Source organism: Mirounga angustirostris, unplaced genomic scaffold (genome assembly GCF_029215605.1).
Source record: "Mirounga angustirostris isolate CCGP_5_RB_7025 unplaced genomic scaffold, mMirAng1.0.hap1 SCAF_12, whole genome shotgun sequence".
NCBI classification, from domain to species: Eukaryota; Metazoa; Chordata; class Mammalia; order Carnivora; family Phocidae; genus Mirounga; species Mirounga angustirostris.
In genome coordinates, this window is record NW_026991720.1 from 84,223,929 (window position 1) to 84,249,466 (window position 25,538).

At 43.8% G+C, this 25,538-nt stretch overlaps 1 protein-coding gene and 1 pseudogene across 4 annotated transcripts in view; both read left to right on the forward strand.

Annotated features, from left to right (window-relative positions):
- Nucleotides 1–25,538, forward strand: part of MAGI2 (membrane associated guanylate kinase, WW and PDZ domain containing 2) — a 1,357,869-nt gene that overhangs the window by 1,307,032 nt on the left and 25,299 nt on the right. The window contains exon 21 of one of the 4 annotated variants that reach the window (XM_064575360.1): nt 8,489–8,743. The exons of the other annotated variants lie outside the window; for them this stretch is intronic. Coding sequence (XP_064431430.1) covers nt 8,489–8,511 — 23 coding nt within the window. The 3' untranslated portion in view covers nt 8,512–8,743. Of the gene's footprint in view, nt 1–8,488; nt 8,744–25,538 lie in introns of those variants that run through there. 4 annotated transcript variants of the gene reach the window in all.
- Nucleotides 14,476–15,502, forward strand: LOC123836056 (large ribosomal subunit protein uL13-like; annotated as a pseudogene).

Below are 25,538 nucleotides of genomic sequence, written 5' to 3' on the forward strand. Positions count from 1 at the left end.
ATATCTTGAGGCTCCTCTGGAATTATCTAGTACTCTCAGATGCATGACCTACTGAAAGACCTCTCAAAGGATTAACACTTCTCCAGTCAGCCTCTTAGCAGGTAAGTCGTTTATTTCAGTGCAAATCACCAATCATTCCTCAGTTCACAGTAATAAGCGGAAACGGATGTAACAACAGGCAAATCTGAAGAGCGCTTAGACTTCTCAGATGAAGAGTATAATGTGATGCCTATTTCTAGTTAACCATTCCAGGCACAGCTGTTTCTAAGGCTGTGGGTCTTCACCCTGCCTGCACATTGGAAACACCTGCCACGCATCATAAAGAACCAGCATCTGGGCCCCGTTGCCGGAGTCCGAGGTGATTGGCCTGGATGCCTCCTGCAAGGGATTCTATCCTGCATCCAGGGTTGAGACCCACTGCTCTATGTCTATTTGGAGCGCAGGCTGGGGAGGATCCCTTCATTCCCAGTTTAGGGACCGCCATCTGAACACGTGTGGTGTGACCTTGCTAAGGAAAGGGTAGAATGGGGAGCCCCAGTCCAGCAAGGGTGGGGTCATGAACACAGGGAGGAGGAGGAGGCTGTGACCCCCACGGGAGGCCACCAAAGGGCGCTTGTGCTTCTTCTGCTCCATGCCTGGCCCTGAGCTCATCCTGAGCTCCTGTATGGGAGGGCGTGGAAAAAATCTAAAATTACACTCTAACCCCTCCCTGTTTGCAAGGTGACCCAAAGGAAGTTGCTTACCATCCTAGCACTTTCTTTTGGAAAATATATGCAAAAATAGCTCTTACCCACAAGCCCTAGTGGGGTGCCCCAAGAACAGCAATTGGACGTCTGAGGAATGTACTGACAAAAGCAGCCCATTTGCGTGGACTTTATTAACAAATAACGACTTCCTTGCTGAAGTCTAATGTCTGTATTAGAACGGTTGCATGTGCGCTGGGAGCTGCCCTCTAAGTGACTCTACCCACACATTAACATGAGGATTAATCTCCCAACCTGCTGAATGGTATTAGCAGGTCACTATGAGGTTCATCTCTCCAAACTGCATACTAAGAAGGCAAGTCTCGGGAGGCAGCTATGCGGGCGGACCCCCTCCACAGAAGGTAAGGCTGAAGAATTAGCAGCGTCTTAATTACTCATCTGCTGGGGTCTATAGACTTCAAGGCTGAGCTGGAATGAAGGAAGTCTGTTGCCCTGGAAGAAACCCCCTACGTTTTTCAAGCAATTTCTTCAGTTCATTTGTTTCAAGCACCTTCGAATTCCTCTGGCATAATCACCGTACCCTTTGTCAACACAAAGTGATTGTTTAAACGACTCAATCCGATCATGCCATGGGCGACTATTTCCATTTATTATGATTTATTGCCTGTTTAGCACCAATGTTCAAGGCACATTCAACAGAAGAGGAAGCTTCGAAAATGATTTTTCTTTCTGCTCCGGAGGCCCACAGAATAAAAACAACTTGCTCAGAGTAAAGGAAAGATTATCCTCACTGATGAGGATCAGTGACTAAGGACATTTTGGGAAGGAGGTTTAATTTTCCAGATGAAAAAGAACAAGACTTTCTCATTGCCATTGATCCTCCTATTGACCTAGAGGACGGAGTAAATTGATTAAAGAGGAGGCGAAAATTCCCAGTTTTTCAGCAGGCCAGGAAGAGATCTGGCATGGATAAAGCAAAGTCACATAATCCCATTGAAGGCAGGAATCTGGTGTTATCAGTCTTTGAGCCCCAGCACTGGCCCCACGCCGGCACCTTCAGGCACTGAATAAATGCTTATTTAGTTGATTAATTCAAGTGTGAGAGATCAGACCACTTATTTTTTCCATTGCTAATCATATGTCCAATTTAGGGAACCGGGATTTTTAGTAACTCGGCTTTTCGGGCAAGAGCCTGTTATCATTTTAATTCTTCCCTCCAGTTGTTGCCAGGAAAGAAGAGTAAGAAACCAGGTACTGAGCTGCAGTTTCTGAACCACTGACCATTTCAAGAATATGTCAACTGTATAAAGAGGCTCTGAGCTGTTCTTTTTAACAGCAGCTGACTAATTTACAGCTTCGTAAAAAATCCTATAATAAGTGAATATTAAACATCAGTTAGAATCATTTGTAAAAATTAAAAAGCACCATTAACACATCATTCAAATCCTCACTTTCCAGTCAGACAAGGGATGGATACTGTCCTGTCCTGAATGAAATTCTGAATGGTTCCATGGTGTTAACTCCAACAGGAACACGGCATGAGTTATACTTAGTTAAAACACCTGCTAACTTAATTGACCAACAGTCTTTCTTTAAAGTTTAAAAACAAAAGTCAACCTGTGAAGCGTAGAGTTTATTCCTTCTGGAACTATCATTCACTTCTGTGCCTTGATCAAAACTATTGTTTCTTCCCTCAACTTTAGTGAACTATCTATCCCCTACAGTTCACAAAGTTATCCCACAGGCTAAATTGTGAATCTTTTTTTTTTTTTTAAAGATTTTATTTATTTATTTGAGAGAGAATGAGAGAGAGAGCGTGAGAGGGAGGAGGGTCAGAGGGAGAAGCAGACTCCCTGCCGAGCAGGGAGCCCGATGCGGGACTCGATCCTGGGACTCCAGGATCATGACCTGAGCCGAAGGCAGTCGCTTAACCAACTGAGCCACCCAGGCGCACCTAAATTGTGAATCTTTTAGAGCACAGTTTCTCAAAGTGGAGAGCTCATAAGGATGTTGATTCTGATTCAATGGGTCTGGGATTGAGGCCTGAGATCCTGTATTTCTAGCAAGCTCCTAAGGCAATGCCAGTATTGCTGGTCCATGGATGACACTTTGAGTAGCAAAATCTTAGCAATTCAGACAATTTCCCCCTACAGATTTTATGTAGTGTGTATCCTTGAATTCTTTTTATTCAGCAATACAGTAATACAGTAAAATTTAACCAAATAAGAGTTTCATAATATCAAGTGATGCCACATATAAATATAGACATAGATGCAAATACTGATACTGTTGGGGAGGAAACATTTTTCTTTACCCCTTTAGATTCTTCTGACTGGTCTAATAATCAAATTGACATGAGACAGAGTAACATGAAAAAAAATTTAGTTATGTACATAAGGGGCCCCATAAGGATATGAGACCCACTGGCAGTCAGGCAAATGAGGTAAATATGCTACCAAGAAGTTCCACAGTCCAGAAGTTGAGCTGGTAGATTGTTCCATCTCACTGAACCAGTCTCAGTCCTGATACTGAGGATAGGTCAGTTTAATAAAATTCATTTCAGGAAGTGGTGATATAAATGGGCTGTCAAAGTTAGGCCTATATTATGCAAGCAATCAAGAACTTAATAAGCGTCATTTCTGTGAAACCAAAGAAAAAACAATGATTAATATTTGAAGCAAATTATAAACCTATTTCTGAGTTCTGAAAGATTTCAAGATTTCTAGAGGTCTGGTTCAAAACATTTTCAGGATGCCTGGGTGGCTCAGTTGGCTGAGCAGCAAACTCTTGGTTTTGACTCAGCTCAGGATCTCCATGAATCTCCTTGAAAATAAAGCATTTTAGCAGGAACACTTTTGTAAAAGCATCTGAGTAAAAGAATAACTTCTATTAATGATAAAAGACTTAAAAATGGCTTGGTTAAAGGTCTGATTAGAGTTTATTAAAATGAAATTGCCAAGGAAATTTGGTTATTTCTGTGACACACAACATTTTAAGGTAATAACTAGAATTATGACTAATAACAGTATATCAGAATCTTTAAAATTTTATACAATTTCTAGAACACTTATTTAATAATATTGACCCATACAATATAATCTAAGAAGGTTTATCATCCCTTACTTGAAAATGCTTCTAATGTAATTTAACATAACAAGCCTAATTAGGTTGATAGCTCTCTTTTATAAAAAGAGAGAACAAGTCTTTTGAGATATTCCAGGGACAGAATATCTCATATCTCAAAGTTATTTTTAAGTCAAAAAGACTTCATTTAGAATTTGAATTCTGGGAAGTTTGTCAACAATATCTAAAGGTTTGAATATTTGATTAAATAGGAATTGGGGGCCGAGGGCAGGCCACCCCAAGACTGACTACTTTGGCATGAACTTTATTTCAAGTTAAAAGAAATCACAATCCAGCAGATTCAGGAAAAGCTCTTTATCTACCCCCTCAACTTCCTCCTTGTACCAGGAAAAGTGCTATTAACAGAAATTCTTCTTTACCTAAGAAACTTACCTGCATAATATGGCATAATAGGGCAAATTTTGTTTTCTAAACACCTCCTCTTACCTTCCTGCTAATGGTCTTCTTCCCCTTTGTATCCTCTGACCCCTACCCATCTCTATAGCTCATGTAAGCTTCATGTTGCCTGTCTTTGAAATTTCCATGTCTTTGTGGGTTCCCCATATGCATGCTATTAAATTTAATTTTCTGCTGTTAATCTGTCTCATGTCAATGTGACTCTTAGTCCAGCTAGAAGGACCCTGAAGGACAGAGTAAATTCTTCCTCCCCAACAGATCACAGATAATTATGAAATAATACTTAATTGTCTACTTAATGAAAGTGACAATAAAAGATTTAAAAGGCAAATAGAGATGGTTGCATAGTTGTTAGCAAACTTAGCTCTTTTAATGTTGAGAAGATTCCATTTTCTTCAGTAATCAAAAGGCCAGATTAAGACAACAGGAAGCATAGGACATTATGTTGATAAAACACAGAATTTTTTGTTTTCTAGACAGATTAAGGGGCATGAAAAACCCTTCACAAACTATTATCAAAAGCATACCAATAGTCCAAAAGACAGTTTGTCCTTTTAACAGAGAGAAAACCAAATTTTAATTTTGTACCAGCTGACTTTTGATATTAAAGCTTATTCCCTTAATTAAATTCATTCCAGTCTTAGCCAGCCCTGGCGACAAAAAAATTCCTTTCCAAAGACTCCTTTTCCACAAACCTCTTACAACTTTCTTTCAACACACATTTTACTTTCCTTGCATACAGAGATGGTAATCAGGGCCCAAGTGTGCAAGAACACCTGCTCCAGGAGTCCCAAACAGACCGGGTTCAGCCACTTGCCACTGACAAAATCCAAAGGCAGAGAGACGAGTGGTGGTGAAACAAGAAAGGAATTTATTTTAGTGAGGACAACATCAAGAAGATAGCAGGCTAGCATCTCCAAGACTGTCCCCAATGTGCTGAAAATTCTTGTAGGTTTATATTAGGAAAATGTCAGACAAAGGTTGGTGGGTACATGCAGGTGGGCAGTAAAGGTCAAGTCCATTACTATCTGGGGGTCAATCACACTGGGTCTTGCGGCCATCAGGGCAGTCATCATTGCTTGAGGGGTAGTTTCAGTTCCCATCACAGGATGTTTTGCCAGCAGGATCTTTTGCCTGAGTTAAAAGTGAAGCTGGAAAGAACTTCATAAGTTAGAATGTACAGACTGTGGTCAAAATGGAGGTTGTTAAAGTCCTCTTTCAAGATGTTTCCCTAATTATCTCTAGTAGCTTTAATTATATATATTAATTAGAATTCTTAACCTGTAGAAAACTTGGAATTCTTAATCCTTAGAAAGCTTAATTACTAGGGATGCCTGGCTGGCTCAGTTGGTAGAATGTGTGACTCTTGATCTGGGGGTCATGAGTTTGAGCCCCACATTGGATGTAGAGATCACTTGAAAGAAAGGAAGAAGGAAGGGAGGGAGGGAGGGAGGGAGGGAGGAAGGAAGGAAGGAAGGAAGGAAGGAAGGAAGGAAGGAAGGAAGGAAGGAAGGAAGGAAGGAAAAAAGAAAGAAACTTTAATTTCTAGTGAATACTAATATTACCCAAAATTGGGTTTACCTATTGCAGAGTCTTGAGCCGGAAGACACAACCAAGTCAAAGAATAGGAAAATTTCTGCTTCTGTTACTCATCCATTCTGCTGCATGCCTGTCCTTGAATCCCTTCTCATGACAAAACCTAGAACCTTCGGTAACTACTTTGGGTCTGGCTAGATCGAGGACCCAGGGACTGGGGATGCCCCAGTTCAACCAGCAACATCTTTTTGGTGACCACAAATGGACTAGGTAACAGTGGGTTGAGTGACCCTGTTCATTGGTGAGTCTCCAACTCTCGCCTTCCTTGTGCTGGAGAGTTGCTTAGTCACTGTCCTCCTTTGCTCTGCTTTCACTTTCCCATACACCTGGGAAAAGGTCCAGACGTGCTAGAAGCAAGAGGGCATGAGATGTGCTGAGAATGAGCATGTGAGCCAGCTCTTCTGAACCCACAGCAGGCTCCCTTGGATCATTCCCAAGGTTTGGACACTTCAGGGCACATGGTAGACACAGTTGGGGACCTATGCATGAGACCTGACATTGAAAGAGGATTTTTGCAGATGGGATCATGTTCAGATGAGGTCATTAGGGTGGATCTTAATCCAACGTGACCAGCAACCTGAGAAAGCAGAGCCTAACTCACATGGAAACTGTCCAGGAAATGAAGGCTCCATCCTGCAATGTAAGAAAACCATCCCAGAGACCTCACAGCACACAGGCCTATGCCCCTCTTCCATAATACAATCTTCCAATGTGGCACAAGACATACTTACTAACACACCCAAACATCTTTAGTTTCCCTGCAATAAGAAGACAAAAATAGGTAAACTTAGACTTGTTTAGCAATTAATGTTTCAGTATTTTATTTTACTTGGAAATGATTTAGACAATGAATTCTCATCATTTAACTTAACAAAATTCTATGGGTGGAAGTTACCAAAGAGATTTGGGAAACTAAGTAAACATTTCATAAAGAAATCATTGCAAAAAAAAAGTTGACCTAAAAACTCTTATTTCACTCACATCTACTTAATTCATTTGTTCTTAACAATCATACCTCAATTACTCATGAAAATTTCATGAGATATTAAATCAATTAGCTATCATCTTAAGATTTTCTTTCGTTTGTTTTTTGTTTGGTTGGCTTTTTGCTGACAAATTTTGTAACCAAAATAACATGAATTTATTTGAGTTTTAGTGGAATACAAGTACTATGCTTAATGTGGATAACTCTAAAAACATGTCTGTATTAATTAAACCAGCAAACTTAACTGAAAATACCCTAGATCACATAAACTTGAAAAACATTTGGGTTAGTTTCTGTCATATTCCTGAGATTTAGAAATGCTTAATTTATAAGTACTTAATTTTAAGCCAATCAATAAACAGAGCTCTTTTACAAATTAATTTTGGCAATGCCATCCGGGGGTAGAAAAATATCATACCTATATTGTACATATATACATACAAACAGATCTTGTAGCTTTTAATTTTAAAAATTTAGCAATGAATCAGATATAATAGAAACCTCACTAGTTTATAAGTTAAGTTTACCCACTCAGATGGCTAAAGCTTTTTACTATTCATATTAGTGAAGATGCCTGATTTGTAGCTGATTTGTATTTGTCCTTGACAAGTAATCTTATGGAAACTATGGAGGAGTCTGTATTTTTTAAAAGCCCTCTTTTTCTTTTCTTTTCCTTTTTCCCCTTTAGTTTTAGATGAATATGGGCATCATTTTAGATACCTCCTGGGGTGTTTACATTTCAAAGATATAGTAAGATTTACTTCTTCAAGGAACAAAGAAAGAATGGAAGTTCCTCCAAGAAGGACTTTGGTTTCCTAAGGCCAATAATTCACGAGCCTTTTGAGATAAATAGGGGAAGTTTTAAGATTGGTAAAAAGGAATAGATGGACCTTGGATTGCTTCTAGAGCTACACTTTTTTTTTTTTTTTTAGTTTTGCAAAGACTCAGATAAGAACAGTTGCTCTCAATTTTTTTTTCCCGAGGAATTGAGTTGCAGCCTAAATGATATCAAAGGGCTGATCCACTCATCCAGCTACATCATCTCCATTTGCTTCTCTTCCTGTGGGCACATGGTTTCCTTTCAGCTTTGGAGAAAAGACCTTACAAAATCCTATCTGGCTTTGAATATCAGCTTCCAACTTCGAATCAACTTTTAGCCACAGAACTTCTACCCTTTCCCCCCCTCAAAAAATTAAAATATCTTGTCAGCTTTTAGCTGGGACAAGCGGTAAATATTTGGGCAATACGGAACAACTTCATGCCTCAAGAGATGTCTTCAAAGACGGTGCAAAGGTTACTACCTTCTCAAGATCCAGAGTCACTCCCAAAGAGAGTCAAAAGAACCAAGACCCTGTAGGTCTTGGGCAGATAGAACGCCAAGCCAAGCTCTTAGGACACAGGACAAGCTTAGCAGGATTGTGCATTTTTTGGTTTTTGTACCTACAGGTTCTGGAACAGCAGTTTTTAGACATAAAATAAGCAGGTATGCTGAAAGGTGGCATGCTTAATTCTTTGGATTTTAGGAAGGAGGAATTTACGTTGAATGTGGAGTTTTAGTTTTGTTCCAAGTCTAATTTCGGTTCTTTCATCTTATAAAAAGGAGTCCCGAAGGCTGGCCATTATAATTCCTTGTATCCACTTTTTAATTTGGTCTTTTCCACAGGTGCCAATAAGGCGATAGTTTAGGATGAGAGCTCTCCAAAATTTCTCAAATACAGAAGTTTTCAATTCAAAAGATCCATCCTCTGGCCATCGACAAGTGGGACCTATTAATCTCAACAGTGACTCAAACTAATAAGCTTCTTTATGGCTTGACCAAGGACGCAAAAAACATTCCAAAAGACAATGCAAAATACGCAGCCCTCACGAGATCCAGCAAGTTCACTGCCAAAGGTTGTCTAGGAAAGCAAAAGCCTTAGTTGCACAGGTGGTAAGGATGGTGTCGTGACAGCAGGGTCCCTGGTTTCCCACAAGAACGTGAGATGCCTCCAGCCACAAACCTGCTAATCTGAGACACCAGGCAGGTGCTCCTGAAACAAGCCTTTCCCAGCGCTACCGAAGAAACTAAGGCGGAGGCTACCAAAGCTTCTTAAGGACTGGGACCCTTTACGGCAAATCCCCTGAGAGCTGGCATGGCTGGCGAAGACAGTGCTGCGTGTGACTTTGTGTCACAGAACCCCAGGCTGTTCCCCTGGCCACCCACGTGCACCAGTAGACGTACCTTCCCGATGGTGGGGAACAGAGGGAATATTCTCCTAGTCACAGAGCCAAGCTCTCAGGACATAGAATGAGATGAAAGGAAAAGCCTCATCCAGTTTTCACACAGGGGACTCACAGCCAAGTTTGCTTCGCAGATGCGGCTCTGGTAACCACGAGCCCGCCAGTCTGTGCGGCCAGCTTGAACAGCAGGCTTGTAGTGCCTTTGCCTGCGTTCTGCCCGAACGATGGTTCTTCCTCCTTAGGACAAACGACACAAAAGACAGAGACAGAGAAAAATACTGACAATCTTTGGGAGGAAAAGGATCGATAAAAACCAGGAGTGCTCATTACCAACTTTTTCTTTTTTTTAACCAGAATGGCTATACCCGAGCAATTAGTTCCACAAATATTTTATCCTGCTAAACTAAATTTAGAAGAAAAAAAAAAAAAAAAGGATTCTCATCATGCATGCTACCAACAGAGACCTTGCAGGCAGAGATCTGGGAAACCCTCATGGAAAGAATTCTTACCTTCTGTTGGCACTTGTCAGACGTGTCAGGACCTCTCAGCTGTAGCAGCCTCGGAGGGAGCAATATCCTCACAAGGACGTAAATCCTGCCGACACTGCCAACTCTCAGGGAGGGCAAGTTTTTCCTCTACCCTTCTAGATTCTTCTGGCGGTCTAATCAGACAATAAGGTGATAATCAGATTAACAGGAGAATATGAGACCCAGAGGCAGTCAGGCAGATGAAGTTTATGTGGTACCTGAGCTAAGGAGAAGAGGATAGGGGTTTGGGGCTTCCAAGGAGAGGAAGGCATTTCACAGGAGATGGGAAGAGCAGATGTTCGCCATGCCAGGCAGACAAGTCTTTCAGATATAAAACAAAGTTATCTTTGGTGATAGCTCTCTTTCTTGTTGCAGGCACCCCCATCTAAATGTTTCTGGACAGTTTAGGGGGGAGGTAACAAAAAAAAACTTCTTGAGTCTTTGTTTCTTAAAAATAATCAGCCTAGGGCACTTGGGTGGCTCAGTCATTAAGCGTCTGTGTACTATAACAAATATATATATAATCCCGCTTTAGTGTACACATACACATAGAAATAAGACAGAAAATACATAAAACACAGGGGCGCCTCGGTGGCTCAGGCGTTAAGCGTCTGCCTTCGGCTCAGGTCATGATCCCAGGGTCCTGGGATCAAGCCCCGCATCGGGCTCCCCGCTCAGTGGGAAGCCTGCTTCTCCCTCTCCCACTCCCCCTGCTTGTGTTCCCTCTCTCGCTGTGTCTCTCTCTGTCAAATAAATAAATAAAATCTTTAAAAATAATAATAATAATAATCAGCCTAAAATAATCCTCATGCCAAAGAGACACATTTTGGGGTGGCAAATTTTGCTCCCCTACAATTCATATGCATTTATTACAAATATATGAGGTTTCTCCACATTTCTGTAAATTACTAAGGTTGGCTCCCGTTCTACTTTCAAGAAAGGGGAATGAGTGATCTCTGACTGATCTATTGATTTTTCATTCAACTGATATTTATTGAACACGGAGTCGTATGTGCCCAGCACCGCTAGACGCTGAAGGTGCAACCAGGAACAAGACAGATCACAGGCCCTGCCTAGGAGAATTTATATTCTAGGAACAGAGACACACACAAATACGCTGTAGTAAATGCTGTCAAAGAAACCAAGGAGCTGAACCAGGAAAGAACCACTTCGGACGGGGTGGTGAGAGAGGCCTCTGAGGAGGTGATACTGAAGCTGAGGGGTCTACCCCTGTGACGCCACGAGGGGGGCCCAGCGTTTAGGCTACAAGTGCGCCCGCAGCCCAGGAACTAGCTCCACCTTCTTCAGCAGGTGGGTATCGTTCAGGGGGAGCCTGCTGCACAAATTTGGCCTTTGTGTCGGGGTCTTCTCCGCTGCCGGCGACTCACCAGCAACCCCTCTGCACCCAATGGCCGCTATCCTTTCCGCGGGCCGGCCTCGGCCCCCTGCGCGCCTGCAGCCCCCCGTTTAGGCCGCTGCATTAGGGCTCAGCAGGGCTTGCTGGCGCGTGTGGCTTTTGCTGTACGTGGACAGACCTGTTAAAATCCAGCGCCCAGATGAACCGTTATGTGCAGCGATAGTCAAATCGAGTTTCTCGTGTTTTTCCTCAGTTCCGTTTTATTCCTGGAGAAGTGACTTCCATAAAAAGCCTTATCTTTTGCTAAAATGAAATTCGACCCGCTTGAAATCAGACATTATGTACGAGCCCTGAGTGCTACAGAAATTGATACCCACTGGCTTGTTTCTAGGAAGGTCTGAGGCTCTATTTGCAGAGCTAAAAATTCACGGGCAGTATTTATCAAAACCCAGCCCAAACTCTCCTTTTTAAGGTGAGGCAGACTCACTGCCTCCCACAGCACCCCCCACCCCCTCGCCCCAGACCACCTTGTGTCTCCAGCTGGCCTCCATTATAGTGTCCAGCCCCACTCTCCACACCCTGCGCCCTACCGCCCCTTGCCCCCCACACTCCGTGGGAACTATAGCTTGAACATGGTTGAGGGCTCCGCGGGTTTCCAATGGTATCATCCTTTGTGCTTGATGATTAAAGCAGGGGAGATGCCGGAGGAGGCTTTCACAACCCCATGGGTAGGGAGTAAAGTTCTTTGGCATCATCAGCGGCCTGATGGGGGCAAAAGGGTGTAATAACCAGGGACATGGAATTGGAGCTAAGGTTACAGCAGCCCTGGGGTCCTAAGTTCAGAGAGAGGCGTGTGATCCCATCCGGGCCAGGTGTGGACGGTGCCGACATGTGGGCCACAACCTCTGCTTGCCTCCATGACTGCTCTTTTTATCCGGATGCCTCCTGGGCTCTGCTCCTTTCTCAGGAGGTGACATTTGGATGACAGAATGCACGCACAGCATTTAGCATTAAGAATAAGCGCCCAGCGAATGTTAGTGGGTTTGGGGTTTTGCTTTGTTTCGTTTTACCGTTATCATGATTATTTACAACTGCTTACTATGTGCCCAAAACTGTGGCAGATGCTCACTTAACTTTTACAAAAGTGTGGGCAATTTTAATTTTCATAACAGATGTCTGAGGTAGATAATGTGTCGTTTGGGCTCGGAGAAGTTGAGTAATTTGCCCAAAGCTACGCAGCCGGTCAGTAGTAAAGCTAAGATGTAAATCTACGCTGCCTCAACTCTAGATTTCAGGACTCTTTCCTGTCTCCCGTGTTCATGAATCCTGCCATTACAAGGTCAGGCTCAAACCTTCCAGTGAGTCCCCACACCTGCTGAATGGACTCGGTGGTCTTCTGCATGCCAGACCGATGAGGAAGCTCATCATCGTTTCCTCTCCTGTCATACTTCAGCTCACGGGCTAGGTTTCGACCATGGTGGTCTCTCTGGAGCCCCCTCCAGGATCATGCCCATGGCCCAGAACCTGAACCCGGGAATGAGCATGGGCAGGTCTGAGTGCAGGGAAGTCTGGATTGTGTGGCTCACTCTGGAACATAATGAAAAGCTTAGTTTGGGGTATGTGAAAGTGAGAGATGTGGGGGTTTTTTCTCTCTTCAAGGTAGGCAAGAGCCAGGCATGATTCAAAGCAGAAGAGAAGCAACCACTTGAAAAAAGGCTCATTATTGAAGAACTAGGGGATGACATTGCTACTGCTAACAAAATTTTAATCCATCTAGTTTTCACTTCAAGACCATTTCCTCAGGGAGCCTCCCTGAGCTCCTAAAGGCGGTTAGCACCTCATTAAATGCTTCTGTAGCACTCTTTGCTTTCCTTAGCTTTCTTTTGATGATACATCACATTTGCAATCATCTGTTCTCTATCTACCTCACGTAACAAGCTCTGCAAGGGCAGGAATGTCATCCTGTTCGTGCTGAATTCCCAGCAGTCGACACAGTGCTTGGCACAGAGTAGATGTTTGATAAATATTCATTAACAGCGAGATTAATAGTTTTTCTCTGCCCGAAGAGCGACCATGCTTCCGTTTGCCAATACTAATAAGAGAAAAGGAAATTGCATTTCTTTATAAAAGAATCTAAGACAACATGATACTCTGATGGAAGCAACACACATCGAATAAGTCTTAGTTTGTGTGTAATTTCTTTGTCAATATCAGTGGATGACTCACCTGTAAGATAAGGAGGAGGATCCCCCACCCTGACCACGCTCCTGCTTGAAAGCTTCTCCACTATCTTTAGGGTGATGTTCTCCCCAACCTGCTCTCCCAGCCTTCTCTTCTTCCACTACTCCAGACACCCCTCAGCATTCCCACAACCCACTGAGCACTTGCTGATCCCACTTTCTGGAATACTCTCTGTACTTTCTGTGTCTATGCCCCCTTTAAAGTTAAACTAAAACCATCTCCACGTCCCAAACACAGAACAATCCGTTCTCGTGTGTGCCCACCCCACAGCACTCCGTACTTGCATCTGGAAGTCTAGGAATCTGAAATTGTGCACGAGGAGTTCCTCGAGGCCCTTAACTGTGTCTTGCTCATTTTCACATGACCGGTGCCTAGCACACGCCTGCCCAATGGTCAGCGCATCTTCTAGTGAATAAATACACAAGAAAACCTCAGGTCCCCCTTGGCTCTTCTCTTTCACTCACACCCTATATCCAGCCCATCAGCAGGTCCAGCCTAGTCTGTCTTCAAACCACAGCCTGAGTCTGGCCCCTTCCCCCCACCTGCCTCACCTAGGACACCGTTATCTCCTGTCTGGGCCTCAGTAGCCTCCAGACTGGTGTCTTGCTTCCGCCAGCAGTGCATTCTGTACCCAGGAGCCAAGTTGGCCTTTTAAAATGTTCACCTGGGCGCCTGGGTGGCTCAGTCGGTTAAGCGTCTGCCTTCGGCTCAGGTCATGATCCTGGAGTCCCGGGATCGAGTCCCGCATCGGGCTCCCTGCTCGGCGGGGAGTCTGCTTCTCCCTCTCCCGCTCCCCCCTCTTGTGCTCTTTCTCTCTCTCACTCTCTCTCTCAAATAAATAAATAAAATCTTTAAAAAAAAATAACAAAAAAAAAAAAATAAAATAAAATAAAATGTTCACCTGCGTGAGACCATCCAATAGGCTCCAAAATACTTAGAATAAAATTCAAGAGCCTTCGATTTCACTCTTGCCTCCTTCTGCCTCCCGATCCAACTTACCATTCCTCCACCACACAGAGCCCTCCCTGTGCACGTGTTCCGTCTTTGCCCGCGTGACCTGCTACTTGGCGTTCAAGTCCCCGCTCAGGGTCAGCTCATCCACGAGGCCTTCCCTCACCGCCCTACCTGACACAGCACCCGCATTTCTCTCCACCTCCCTGCCTTACCTTATTCTCTTGTGTGGTACTGATCCACATCAGACTTATTGTTACCTATTTGTATATTAATTTTCTGTCTCTTTCACTACGATACTAAGGCCCATGAATTTCACAGGTGTATTTTCAGTGCACAGCTCTGTGTAACATAAGTAGTAGGTGTTCAATAAATGTTTGTTGGATGGGGGGGGGAAGGTTTCCCCAGGCATCTGCCAAAAATGGCAGAAAGGCAGGTCTGGTGCTACATGACCCCCAGGAACCCATCACGGCCCATCATTGCCAAGCGGTTACTGCTGGGCTGGAAGGTGGTGGTTGTGCACTGTGAGGGCAATGAACATTTCTGGCAATTTCTACAGAAACAAGTTAAAATACCTGGCCTTCCTCAGCAAGTGGATGAACACCAACCGGTCCTGTGGCCCCTACCACATATTTGGGTGAACAGTAGGGACATGCTGCCCACCAGACTGAGGCCAGGCCGTCCTGACTACCAGGGTAAAGTTGGATAGGACCCCACCACCCTGTGACAAGAAAAAGCAGTTGGTGGTTCCTGCTGCCCTCGAGGCTGTGTGTCTCCTCCTCTGTGAAAGTCTGTCTACCTGGGATGCCTGGCTCACAACACTGGCTGGAAGTACCAAGAGGTGACAGCCATCCTGGAGGGGAAGAGGAAGGTGAAGGCCAAGATCCATTAAAACAGCTCATGAGGTTAGAGAAACAAACCGAACAGAACATGGAGAAGGAATTTGAGCAAAATACAGAGATCCTCAATACCCAAGGATTCCCAGGGTGGACGCATTAAAGATGGTTTATTCCTCATGCTTGGCCTGACCTTCCCTTCCTCCAGCACCATCCTGGGATGTGGGGGCCCCGAGGGCTGCCATCCAGGTGCCACAGGTGCTGGGTTCTTACACGGCTAGGGAAACAAAGGACTTAAGTCACTGCTCCTATTTGAGAAAGGCTTTCTTTAAAAAGTTACTTTACACATCTCTAAGATTTGTGAAGGCATAATTTGTCTATGACCTACTTTAGAAAATCAAGTGTAGGAACAACCAGTTCCTTCGGTTTCAGTATTTGCAGAAGGGAGCTGGGAAACCGTCATCGGCGGGGAACCCTGCGCTGTGAGTGGGGCATCTGTTTGAAACTTTTCACATGGTCGTGTGCTCTATGCTGCAGCTGTTAGGATGTGGGAAGATGCCTGTGGCAGGGGGGGGTGGGGGGGGCGGTGAGCCTGGTGTGGTACAAGTGTATTCACAGTCGTGCACAGGCGGGGAAGACCTACACCCATGAGGTTACAGGCATTGTCCTTGCTGCTTCCCTGTGTTTTGTGATCAGAAATCAGCAAGTTCTTTTTAAAGGAAAAAAAAGGATAGCTAGAGCTGCTGGCTCCTGGGTCCCAACATGAGAGAGAGAGAGAGAGAGAGAGAGAGAGAGATGGATGAGAGGACAGTATTTTGAGAAATAAAACTGGATACAGGAAAAAAAATAATGGATGGAATATGATTACAACAACATTGGATGACTCCAGACACAAGAGCTTTGCCTCCACTAATTCGTTTCCTTTTTAAAGAGCCAGAATTACTCTTCACTATAGGAAACAAACTGAGGGTTGCTGGAGGGGAAGTGGGGGGCGATGGGGTAACAGGGCAATGGGCATTAAGGAGGGCACGTGATGTGATGAGCACTGGGTGTTATACGCAACTGATGAATTATTGAACTCTACATCTGAAACTAATGATGTACTGTGCGTTGGCTAGTTGAAATTAAATTTAAAAAAAAAAAAGAAAGAAAGAAAGAGCCAGAATTGTTAAAAAGGGACTGTGTTCCCCAGGGACATTCTGATGGGGGATGTGGGGGCACATCACTTGCGGGGCCTCAGTCCAGAGGCAGGTTAATCTGATGCCTGAGTCTTGCCCATGAATGGCTTACAGAAACAGATGAAGGGAGTGTGAAGAGGATCTTGTCTGGGTACGACAGAGGCATGGGTTTAGTTGGAGATCAAGAGTATCCTCCGAGTGGCTTGTTTCCATTTCTTCTGTCTTTGCAAGAGGTGGTTATTATCAGTTTCCATCGTTTCTCCCGTGAAATAAGTGCCTTACGATTGATTATTTTCATCCCTATTTCCACTCTCTGCCACCTCAGACAGGGCTGTACTTGTGTGATGAAGAACACGATTCTAGAAAAGCTTTAAGATTAAAGATGCTTTCTAAAGATTAGTGTAAAACCTTTCGATTCAGATTCTGCTAACTCTGTGAACTCGGAATTCATTATCAGTTTCACTGGGCTAAGACTTATCTTAGTGCAGTGGTAAGGGAGGCGGGGAGGTTACTAAGCAAACGAGTGGTGGAAACATTATTTGCAAAAGGTTGTAACCACTGTAAAAAGACTTTTTCGCACCAGGCTTAGAAACAGTTTATCAGCACTATTAATTATTTCACATTTTAAAAAATTGAGGTATAATTTACATACAGTAAAATTCACCCTTTTCAGTGTACAATTCTACTCGTTCTGAAAAACCCATACAGTTATATAATCACTACCATAATCAAGATACAGAATAGTTCCATAATCTCCCCAGAATTCTCATTCTCCATGTCATCAAGCCTCTTCCCACCCCCAAGCCCTGGAACCCACTAATCGGTTTTCTGCCCCTTCAGTAGTATCTATTCGAGAATGTCACATAAAGGGGATAATACAGAATGTAACATTTTCGACCTGACTTCTTTCACTCGGCCTGAGGCGGCTGAGATTCGCTCGTGCTGTTGGGTGGATAAGTAACTTGTTCCATTCCGTGGCTGAGCACCATCCATCCTGCCCCAGTGTGTTCACCCGTTCACCAGTTGATGGACATTTGGGTTGTTTCCAGTTTCTGGTGAATCAGAATAAAGCTGCTGTAGAAATCCACATACAGGTTTTTGTGTGAACTTCAGTCTTTCTTTGCCTTGTGTAGATAACCTCAGAGTGGGATGGTGGTGGTCTAGAGTCACTAAATGTTTCACTTTTTAAGAAACTGCCAAACTGTTTTCCCAAGTGGCTGTTCTACTTCTCATGTCCAACAAAAACATATGAGAGTTCCCACTGGCTCCACGTCCTTGCCTGTTATTTTCAGGTTGTTGTTTTGGTTTGGTTTGGTTTTTACTTTAGCCATATTAGTAGTCATGTAGTGCTATCTCATTGTAGTTTTATTTTTATTTTTTTAAAGATTTCATTTATTTGTCAGAGAGAGAGAAAGAGACAGTGCATGAGCAGGGACAGCGGCAGGCAGAGGGAGAGGGAGAAACAGGCTTCCCGCTGAGCAGGGAGCCCTATGCGGGACTTGACCCCAGGACCCTGGGACCATGACCTGAGCCGAAGGCAGACGCTTAACCGACTGAGTCCCCCAGGTGTCCTTCATTATAGTTTTAATTTGCATTTTGCTATTAGTCATGTTGAGCATCTTTTTATGTGCTCATTTGCCATTCAGATATCATCTTTGGTACCCTCTTTTGCCCATTATTTTTTTTTTTAAAGATTTTACTTATTTATTTGAGAGAGAATGAGATAGAGAATGAGAGCACAAGGGGGGGAGCGGGAGAGGGAGAAGCAGACTCCGGGCCGAGCAGGGAGCCCGACGCGGGACTCGATCCAGGGACTCCAGGATCATGACCTGAGCCGAAGGCAGTCGCCTAACCAACTGAGCCACCAGGCGCCCTCTTTTGCCCATTTTTAAAACTGGGTTTAACTATTTAATGGCTGACACGTAGATAAACATACAGCTTATTTCATTTGATCCCAACTCTGGGAGGGAAGCAGGGCAGATACCCTTGCCCAACTCTCAGTTTTCCATTTCCCTCAGCAGTTGGGGCTGGAATGGTTAAATGACCTGCCCAAGTCCACGCCGAGTGCAGTACTAGAGCTTGACGCCAGGCCCTCCGTTGTCCCGTTCCTCCGCGAGCTGCCGACTACTCTTCCTGAAGACACGCAGGGCCACTGTCTACTCAGCAGGCCTGCGCTCTGTCAGCGGCTACACCGGCCCAGGCGAAGTGATGGCAAGGTCCGGCCTCTGCTTGCCAGCTCTGCTGCAGACATTTCCATCCCCTTCCTCCAGCAAGACTTCCCCGTACTTTGTCTCCCTTCCCCGGAGTCCAACTCCCGGCTACTACTACATAGAAAAAAAAATCGATCAAACAAATCTTCCCTGACTTTCTCCTCTTCCCACCCCTGAATGGGGATTTTTGCATTTTAACAGGGGCTTTTAGAGACACCTCTTCTTCGTGTAGTGGTTTTCAAACTGTTGTATTAGAGCTTCAGGGTGCCTGAGAAATGGCCTAAAGACCAGGGCAGGTGTGACGGTTACCTGAGGGCAGGTGGGTGGGCAGATGGATGGACTAGGTCATGGGGATTAAGTAGGGCAGAAGAGACCAGTGCAGGTGGGAGGGGGTGAATGGTAAGAGGCTTTGGATCCACCCCACCTAACCAAAGTCGTTCCGTTTTTATTTGTTTCACAAATCGGGCTTTCATTTAAGATTTTATTTGAAAAGTAGAATGTGTTGCTTTCCAAAACATGCTTAAAATAAATGAACCAGCGTATTTCTCGTATATCCTGTAATGCAGATATTTTACTCATTGAGACTGATCTCTGAGCATCCCCACATTCCCAGGTCAACCTGGGTCATCAAGATTTTACCTCGTTGAAAAATAGAGCTGAGTTACATAATCTGCACTCCCTGACACACTTCTGATGGGTTATACTAAGATAATAACCCCTTTTGGCCCTTGAGGCATACAGAGGCCCTTGAGGCTTGGCCCGATTCTTCAGACCTTGATCATTTCCATCTGTTTACTCCAGTGCACTGACTAAATGTATTTTAAATATATATATGTATATTTATTATGTATAAAAATATATAAGTAATATATTTTTCTACATGGGTCCTGATGTGGAAGAAGTTAAAAAGTACCAAAATAGAGTAGTGGCTTGGGCCTGGGCTCTGGAGTTATGTAGTTAGTTGTCCATCAGTTATGTAGTTATGGGCCTGGGCTCTGGAGTTATGTAGTCAGTTGTCCATTCTCACTTATCAGCTGGGTGGCCCTGGCACATTGCCTAATGTATCTAAACCTCAGTTTCCCCATCTATGAAGTGGGGATAATAGCATTGGATTGCCCAGAGCTGTTGTGAGGATTAAAGGATCATGTGTAGGACCCACCTGGCACAGTTCCTGTGATGGATGAAGCCCTCGGTAAATGGTAGCCCCATCATCAATAGGACCATTAGCCCTGAGATTTGCCCCTTCACCCCTGGAGGTCAAGTTTGCCACAGGTTTACTGCTGTACCTTTGATTATGCTCTCAGAACGAGTATAAACATGAAGCAAAGATAAGCAAATACGGTCACAATTTTTAAAGGTATTGATGTTTAGAACACCTCGTTCACATCTCTCTGGTAACAAAGGTGACACAAATACATGTTTGAATGCCATTAACAATGCCTCCAGACAGGAAACAGTGCTTCAGAAAGAGCAAAAAGCAAAGGAAAATCATTAATTTGTTCAGAAGTTTTTTAAAGGCACATCTTTCTTTGTATTTTGTTACAAAAAGCAATCACCTTCGTGATGGTTGAACAGATCCAAATGAACCATTATGGCTTGGACCCATCCTTAAAAGATTTTTCTTTTGGGGGCGCCTGGGTGGCTCAGTCGTTAAGCGTCTGCCTTCGGCTCAGGTCGTGATCCCAGGGTCCTGGGATCGAGTCCCACATCAGGCTCCCTGCTCGGCGGGAAGCCTGCTTCTCCCTCTCACACTCCCCCTGCTGTGTTCCCTCTCTCGCTGCCTCTCTCTGTGTCAAATAAATAAATAAAATCTTTAAAAAAAAAAAAAAAAAGATTTTTCTTTTGAACACCAAATGACTTCACATTACTGTCCTTTGATCTACTCTAGTCATTTTTTATATTTTCCTGTAATATCCTAAATTAGAAGAAAATATAGTTCAGTATAATCACATCAGTATTCTCCAGCCCAGCCAACTGTAGGTTGCAACAGGAAAGGTTTTTATAAGAAGGAGGAACACTTACCAAATCCCTGGATCTCTTTGCAGAGTAAGTTCATTCATTTGAGCAGTAAAAGTAGGCCTTGAACTGACTCAGTGTTTCCAATACCTACTAGGAGTATTTTCAGTTCAGTCCAGGTCAAAGTGTGACACTGTGAGGGAAATTTTTAAAAAATATAGTCTTATCCCTGCCCTTAAGAAATCTAATTTCCTTATCCTCTGATTCCAGCTCATGTTCCCAGCATGTTCACAAATTTAACACCCTCACCGTGGTGACGGCCCTTTCTGTGTCCAAGGTTCAGACACAAATGGCAATCAGAGCCTCCATTTAGAATAATGATGGATCTGCCTCTGGCAGAATCACTTTTGATGGAGGTTTCTAGGATACTACCCCAGAAGAAGAGATGAGTCCCATTTCACAATCAAAATAGAGGATAGCGGGGCGCCTGGGGGGCTCAGTCGTTAAGCGTCTGCCTTCAGCTCAGGTCATGGTCCCAGGGTCCTGGGATCAAGCCCCACATCGGGCTCCCTGCTCGGTGGGGAGCCTGCTTCTCCCTCTCACTCTGCCGGCACCCCCCCCCCCCCAGCTTGTGCTCTTTCTCACTCTCTCTCAAATAAATAAATAAAATCTTAAAAAAAAAAAATAGAGAATAGCAAAGGAGTCTCTAGTGACAGTGTTTCAGCTGAGTTTGTAGAACATCACCCAACTGAGAAAGTCATTCAACTGCTCCACCCCGGACAAGCTACGTAAGCCTGGAACAAGTTACTTAACCTCTCTGTGCCTCAGTTTCCTCATCTGTAAAATGTACAATTTACATGTGGGTAAACACATTAGAAGAGTAACTGGTATCTAGAAAGAGCCTCACTCAATGTTAGCTGTTACCATTATTAGTCATACAATAGTGGTAATACTATTGTTACCTTCCTGAGCACCCTTATCCAAAAGGCAGCCGTTAGGCTCTGCGTCCCAGCCCTGTATTGGGAGGAGGAGGGCAGTGCAGGGCCTTGGGGGACCAATCAGCCCAGAGCTGGAAGCCCTCGGGCTATGAGGTGAGATGGGGGGCAGGAGACAGGCCCTCCTTCCCCTGCAGCAGTCCCTGGCTCTCTTCTGACCGGTCTCCCTCAGCCTTCAGCCCAAGATAAAGTGAACTCTTCCTTGATTCCGGTTCCATTTTCCTCTGCACAACTTTTTGCTGGAGATAAGAGCCACCTAGGAAAACCAATAATGCAGATACTTATTTACTGCAATAAGTAGTCTATTCCTAGTGGGTCACCTCTCTGGTTACTGTCACTTGATTATATTCCATAAAGAAACAAGCTGTTGAAACACAGGAGATGAGGTTTTTTGGTTTGTTTTTTAATCTCAGGCATAGCAAGATTACATAGCGGAAGACTACATTTTATGTTTCATATTGCTAAGTTCCTACAAATTAATTCAAGAGGTCATACATCTTTTAACTCAAAGAGAATAGTATATTTGTGTGTGTGTGTGATTTCTGTACATATATACTATTCATATATATTATGTATTAACCAGCCTATTTTCCAGGATAGAATCCTAGGATCTAGGATAGATCCAAACTGGGAGAATCAACAAGAAGGGGAAGAAACCTGATCCTAACTTAGGACAGGGACCTGCTTCTCCCCCCACCAGAGTGTGAGATATTTAGGGTCTATCTTGCCTGTAGTGCATCTGAACATTCACTGGCACATTGACTAATGAGTCCCCAGAGATGAAGCTCCTTTAAGCAAAGTCATTACATCATCATGGCTGAGAAGATTAACAAGGGAAAGAACATCTGTTAAAAGTCCGGGGAACTTAACTGCCTGTTTTCCATCCAGAGCTTCTCTCTCTCTCTCTCTCTCCACCCCAGGGGCTGCTGACAAAAGCCAAGACCTCTTCCCAGTGCCCTTTCTGTTGCTGGCATCCTCCCTCTGCACTCCTGCCCCAAATGTATTTCCCCTCCCACTTCAAATACTCACTAGCATTTCACCACCATCCTCCCTCTGGAAACTGACAGAAGTCATAGATACAAACCTGCTTTTGCTGATTATTCTCTAAATGAAGAGCTGCTCTGACGTATTTGCTCAAGTAGGCATTTGGTTTCAAGTCCTCCATTTCTATTTGTGGAACAGATTGATGCGTTCCTCAGATATTCACTGAGCACTTATTACTGTGTCGAACCCCATGCTAGGCAGTAAATCCCACTGTGATGAACAAGACCACTGTGGCCACTGCCCTCCTGAAGTTTGCGATCTAGCTGTTGAAACTGATATCAACTGAATAAGCAGGCAGATATATAATGACCAATGATAAGTACTATGAGGAAATAAAAACAAGACGCTCTGGAGGACAGCAGAAGATCTACCTTGGATTGGGGTGATATTTAAGAGTTCTAAAGAATAAAAAAAGAACCCACCATATGAATAGTTGGGGAGAGAACCTTCTGGGCAGAAGAGTCAGCAATGACATCCCAGAATAGAGAATGAGCTTGGTGCATTTAGGAACTGAACGGAGACCAGTGTGGGTGGAGAACAGAGAATAAATAGAGATGAAGCTGAGGAGGCTGGCAGGGGCCAGATCATGCAGGTTTTTGTGGATTTTAATCTCATAGCAGTTAAGAATCCCCGGAAAGTTTTAAGCGAAGGAATGGCATGATCTAATTTGTGTCGCAAAGAGATTGTTGTGGGTGCTGTATGGAGAATCATTAGAGGTAGGCAAGACCAGGGGTAAAGAGAAGAGTGAGTTACTGGAGCAGCCCCTGGGAGAAACAGTAGCTTGGCAGGCCCATCCCTTGGGTAGGGTAACTAGGTTAGCTGTCCTGAGCTCTGAGCTCAGGTTCACAGTCTCCTACGTTTAACTTCTCAAGTCTGAACAACACTGAAATTCATTTTTTGAATTCTCTAACAGTATCGCCAAGGGTTTATGAAAGATGTCCACACTATGGCCTTCTTTTGACTGTGATTATCTTGGGCAGCCCACACTGGTTGCATCCTTCTAGGGACTGCCCTGGACCTCGGGTGGTGAAAGGGAAGGCACACCTCAATTGACGGAGTCCACATATACTTGAAGCTAAGACGAATAAGCCTTGCAGGTGGATGGTATTTGTGAGGTGAGGGAGAGAAAGGAATCAAGAATGACTCCCAGTGACAGCTGTGCCACTCACCGAGATGGGGAAATAAGGAAAGAGTGCAGAGAAATGAAAACTATTAAACCACTTATATAAATGCCCATCCTTTAAATCATGTTACTTTTAAGATTCAGTTCATTTTAACTTCTGACTAATACTCTCAGTCAGTCGTGGCTTGGGACATTTTAGCTTTCAGTTTCTCCCACTACGAATTTACTGATCTATAAACAAATACTTGAGAAATCTTTTTACAATAAGAGCGATTCTTTTGTGTCTTTGCATTTTGAATGATTTCACCTTCTAGTTTACTGTCAAGAGTAAGATGTTCAGAAATAGATGCTAACCATTCTGTTCAGTGACGATGGGGTCTAGTTCCTGTTGGACCGCAGGGCCACTGAGCATGTCCATGTCCCACGCTTTGATCCTATTTGCAAGGCAACATGTTAGGAAAACTTTCTCAGTATGTAAAAGAGAGTAAAGAAACCCGATGTTTTATTCTTGGCTGACCCATTTTGTAATGTTAGTCAAATTACTTAACCTCTCTCTGCTTCAGTTCCTCCTTCAGGAAATGGTGTGAATAATATCAACCTCCCTGTATCTCACAGTAATGCCAGGCTAGCTAATTGACTCGGCCACACGTGATGGAATTGGCAGAGGCGGGGAGGGGGACGGTGTTGGGAAAAGATATTAAAATGTGAAACAGCATTACCATGGTCCAAGTTAGATACTACCATTGCACAGCTCCCCTCTAGTGAGGCCTTTTGAAGATCGCTGTTAACTCTTTCAGGCAATATCTTCCTGTATGATGGAGTTGCCACGATCTATCATTTTGCTATAACAGTTTGATTTTCAAATTCTAGCCCAGCCAGAAGCAGAACATACTCCAACTTTCAACGAAAACATTTGCATTTGATTTTCGAATATTCCTTCTCTTTTTTTTTAGATTTTATTTATTTATTTGACAGAGAGAGAGACAGTGAGAGAAGGAACACAAGCAGGGGGAGTGGGAGAGGGAGAAGCAGGCTTCCCGCAGAGCAGGGAGCCCGATGTGGGGCTCGATCCCAGGACCCTGGGATCAAGACCTGAGCTGAAGGCAGAGGCTTAACGACTGAGCCACTCAGGTGCCCCTTGAATATTCCTTGAAGTAGTAGAGCAAAAGCACACCTGAGAATTACAGCATTTGGGAATGGCTGGTTTACTGCACTTACTCAAAACCTCACCTACCAGTATGCTAGTTAATGTGGCCCAGTCGTAAGTAGGCAGCTCCTGGGACACAGAAAAGAAATGTGGCTCAACTGTGTGTAAAAAATGCTCATAATCCTCCCATTGCAAAGTGCTCTTCCCTTTGAAAGTGCATGTCTCACCTCTACGAGGTAAACATTTCATCCTCACCTTATAAAAGGAGAAAATGAGGCTCAGAGAGATCAACTAGTTGATCCAAAATCACATGTTGGTAAATGCCAGAGGCAGGATTAGATTCCGGGTCTTCTGATGCTTTTCCAGGACTTTTTTCTCACTATGTGAACATGATAATAGATACATCTATGAAAAGAAGGAAGAGAAGAACAATGTGCCCTACATACTCCATTCAAATTTCACAGCAAAGGAGTAACTTTTATAACTGATGTGATATTGTATGGGTGGCCCAGAATTATTGGACCTATCAACCCCACTGCCTTCTTCCTCTCCTTACCTCTTTATAAATCAGCATCAAAAGTACCAGATAAGAATCCTCAAATTTTAACCATTCACAGACTGAGTCTGAATAAGGGCCTCTAATTGTCGGCGACATATAATGTTACAGCGGCAGGAAGGGATTCACAGGCACTGAGGCTGATGTGTGGGGCTGACTCTCTGAGCTGGTGAGGAGCCTCTCCTGCCACCCAGCATTCAGATACCAGTGTGGTTTCTTTGTTCCCACTCATGACCGCATGCCAATTCTGTGAAGAGAACTTACACTCTAGAAAGATCTTCCAAAATTTGAGGATTTCCAAAGGTCTTGGGACGTATTTCTTAGAAATATCAAGGGATGACTGTATTGGATTTTCCTGCTTTAATTTTGATT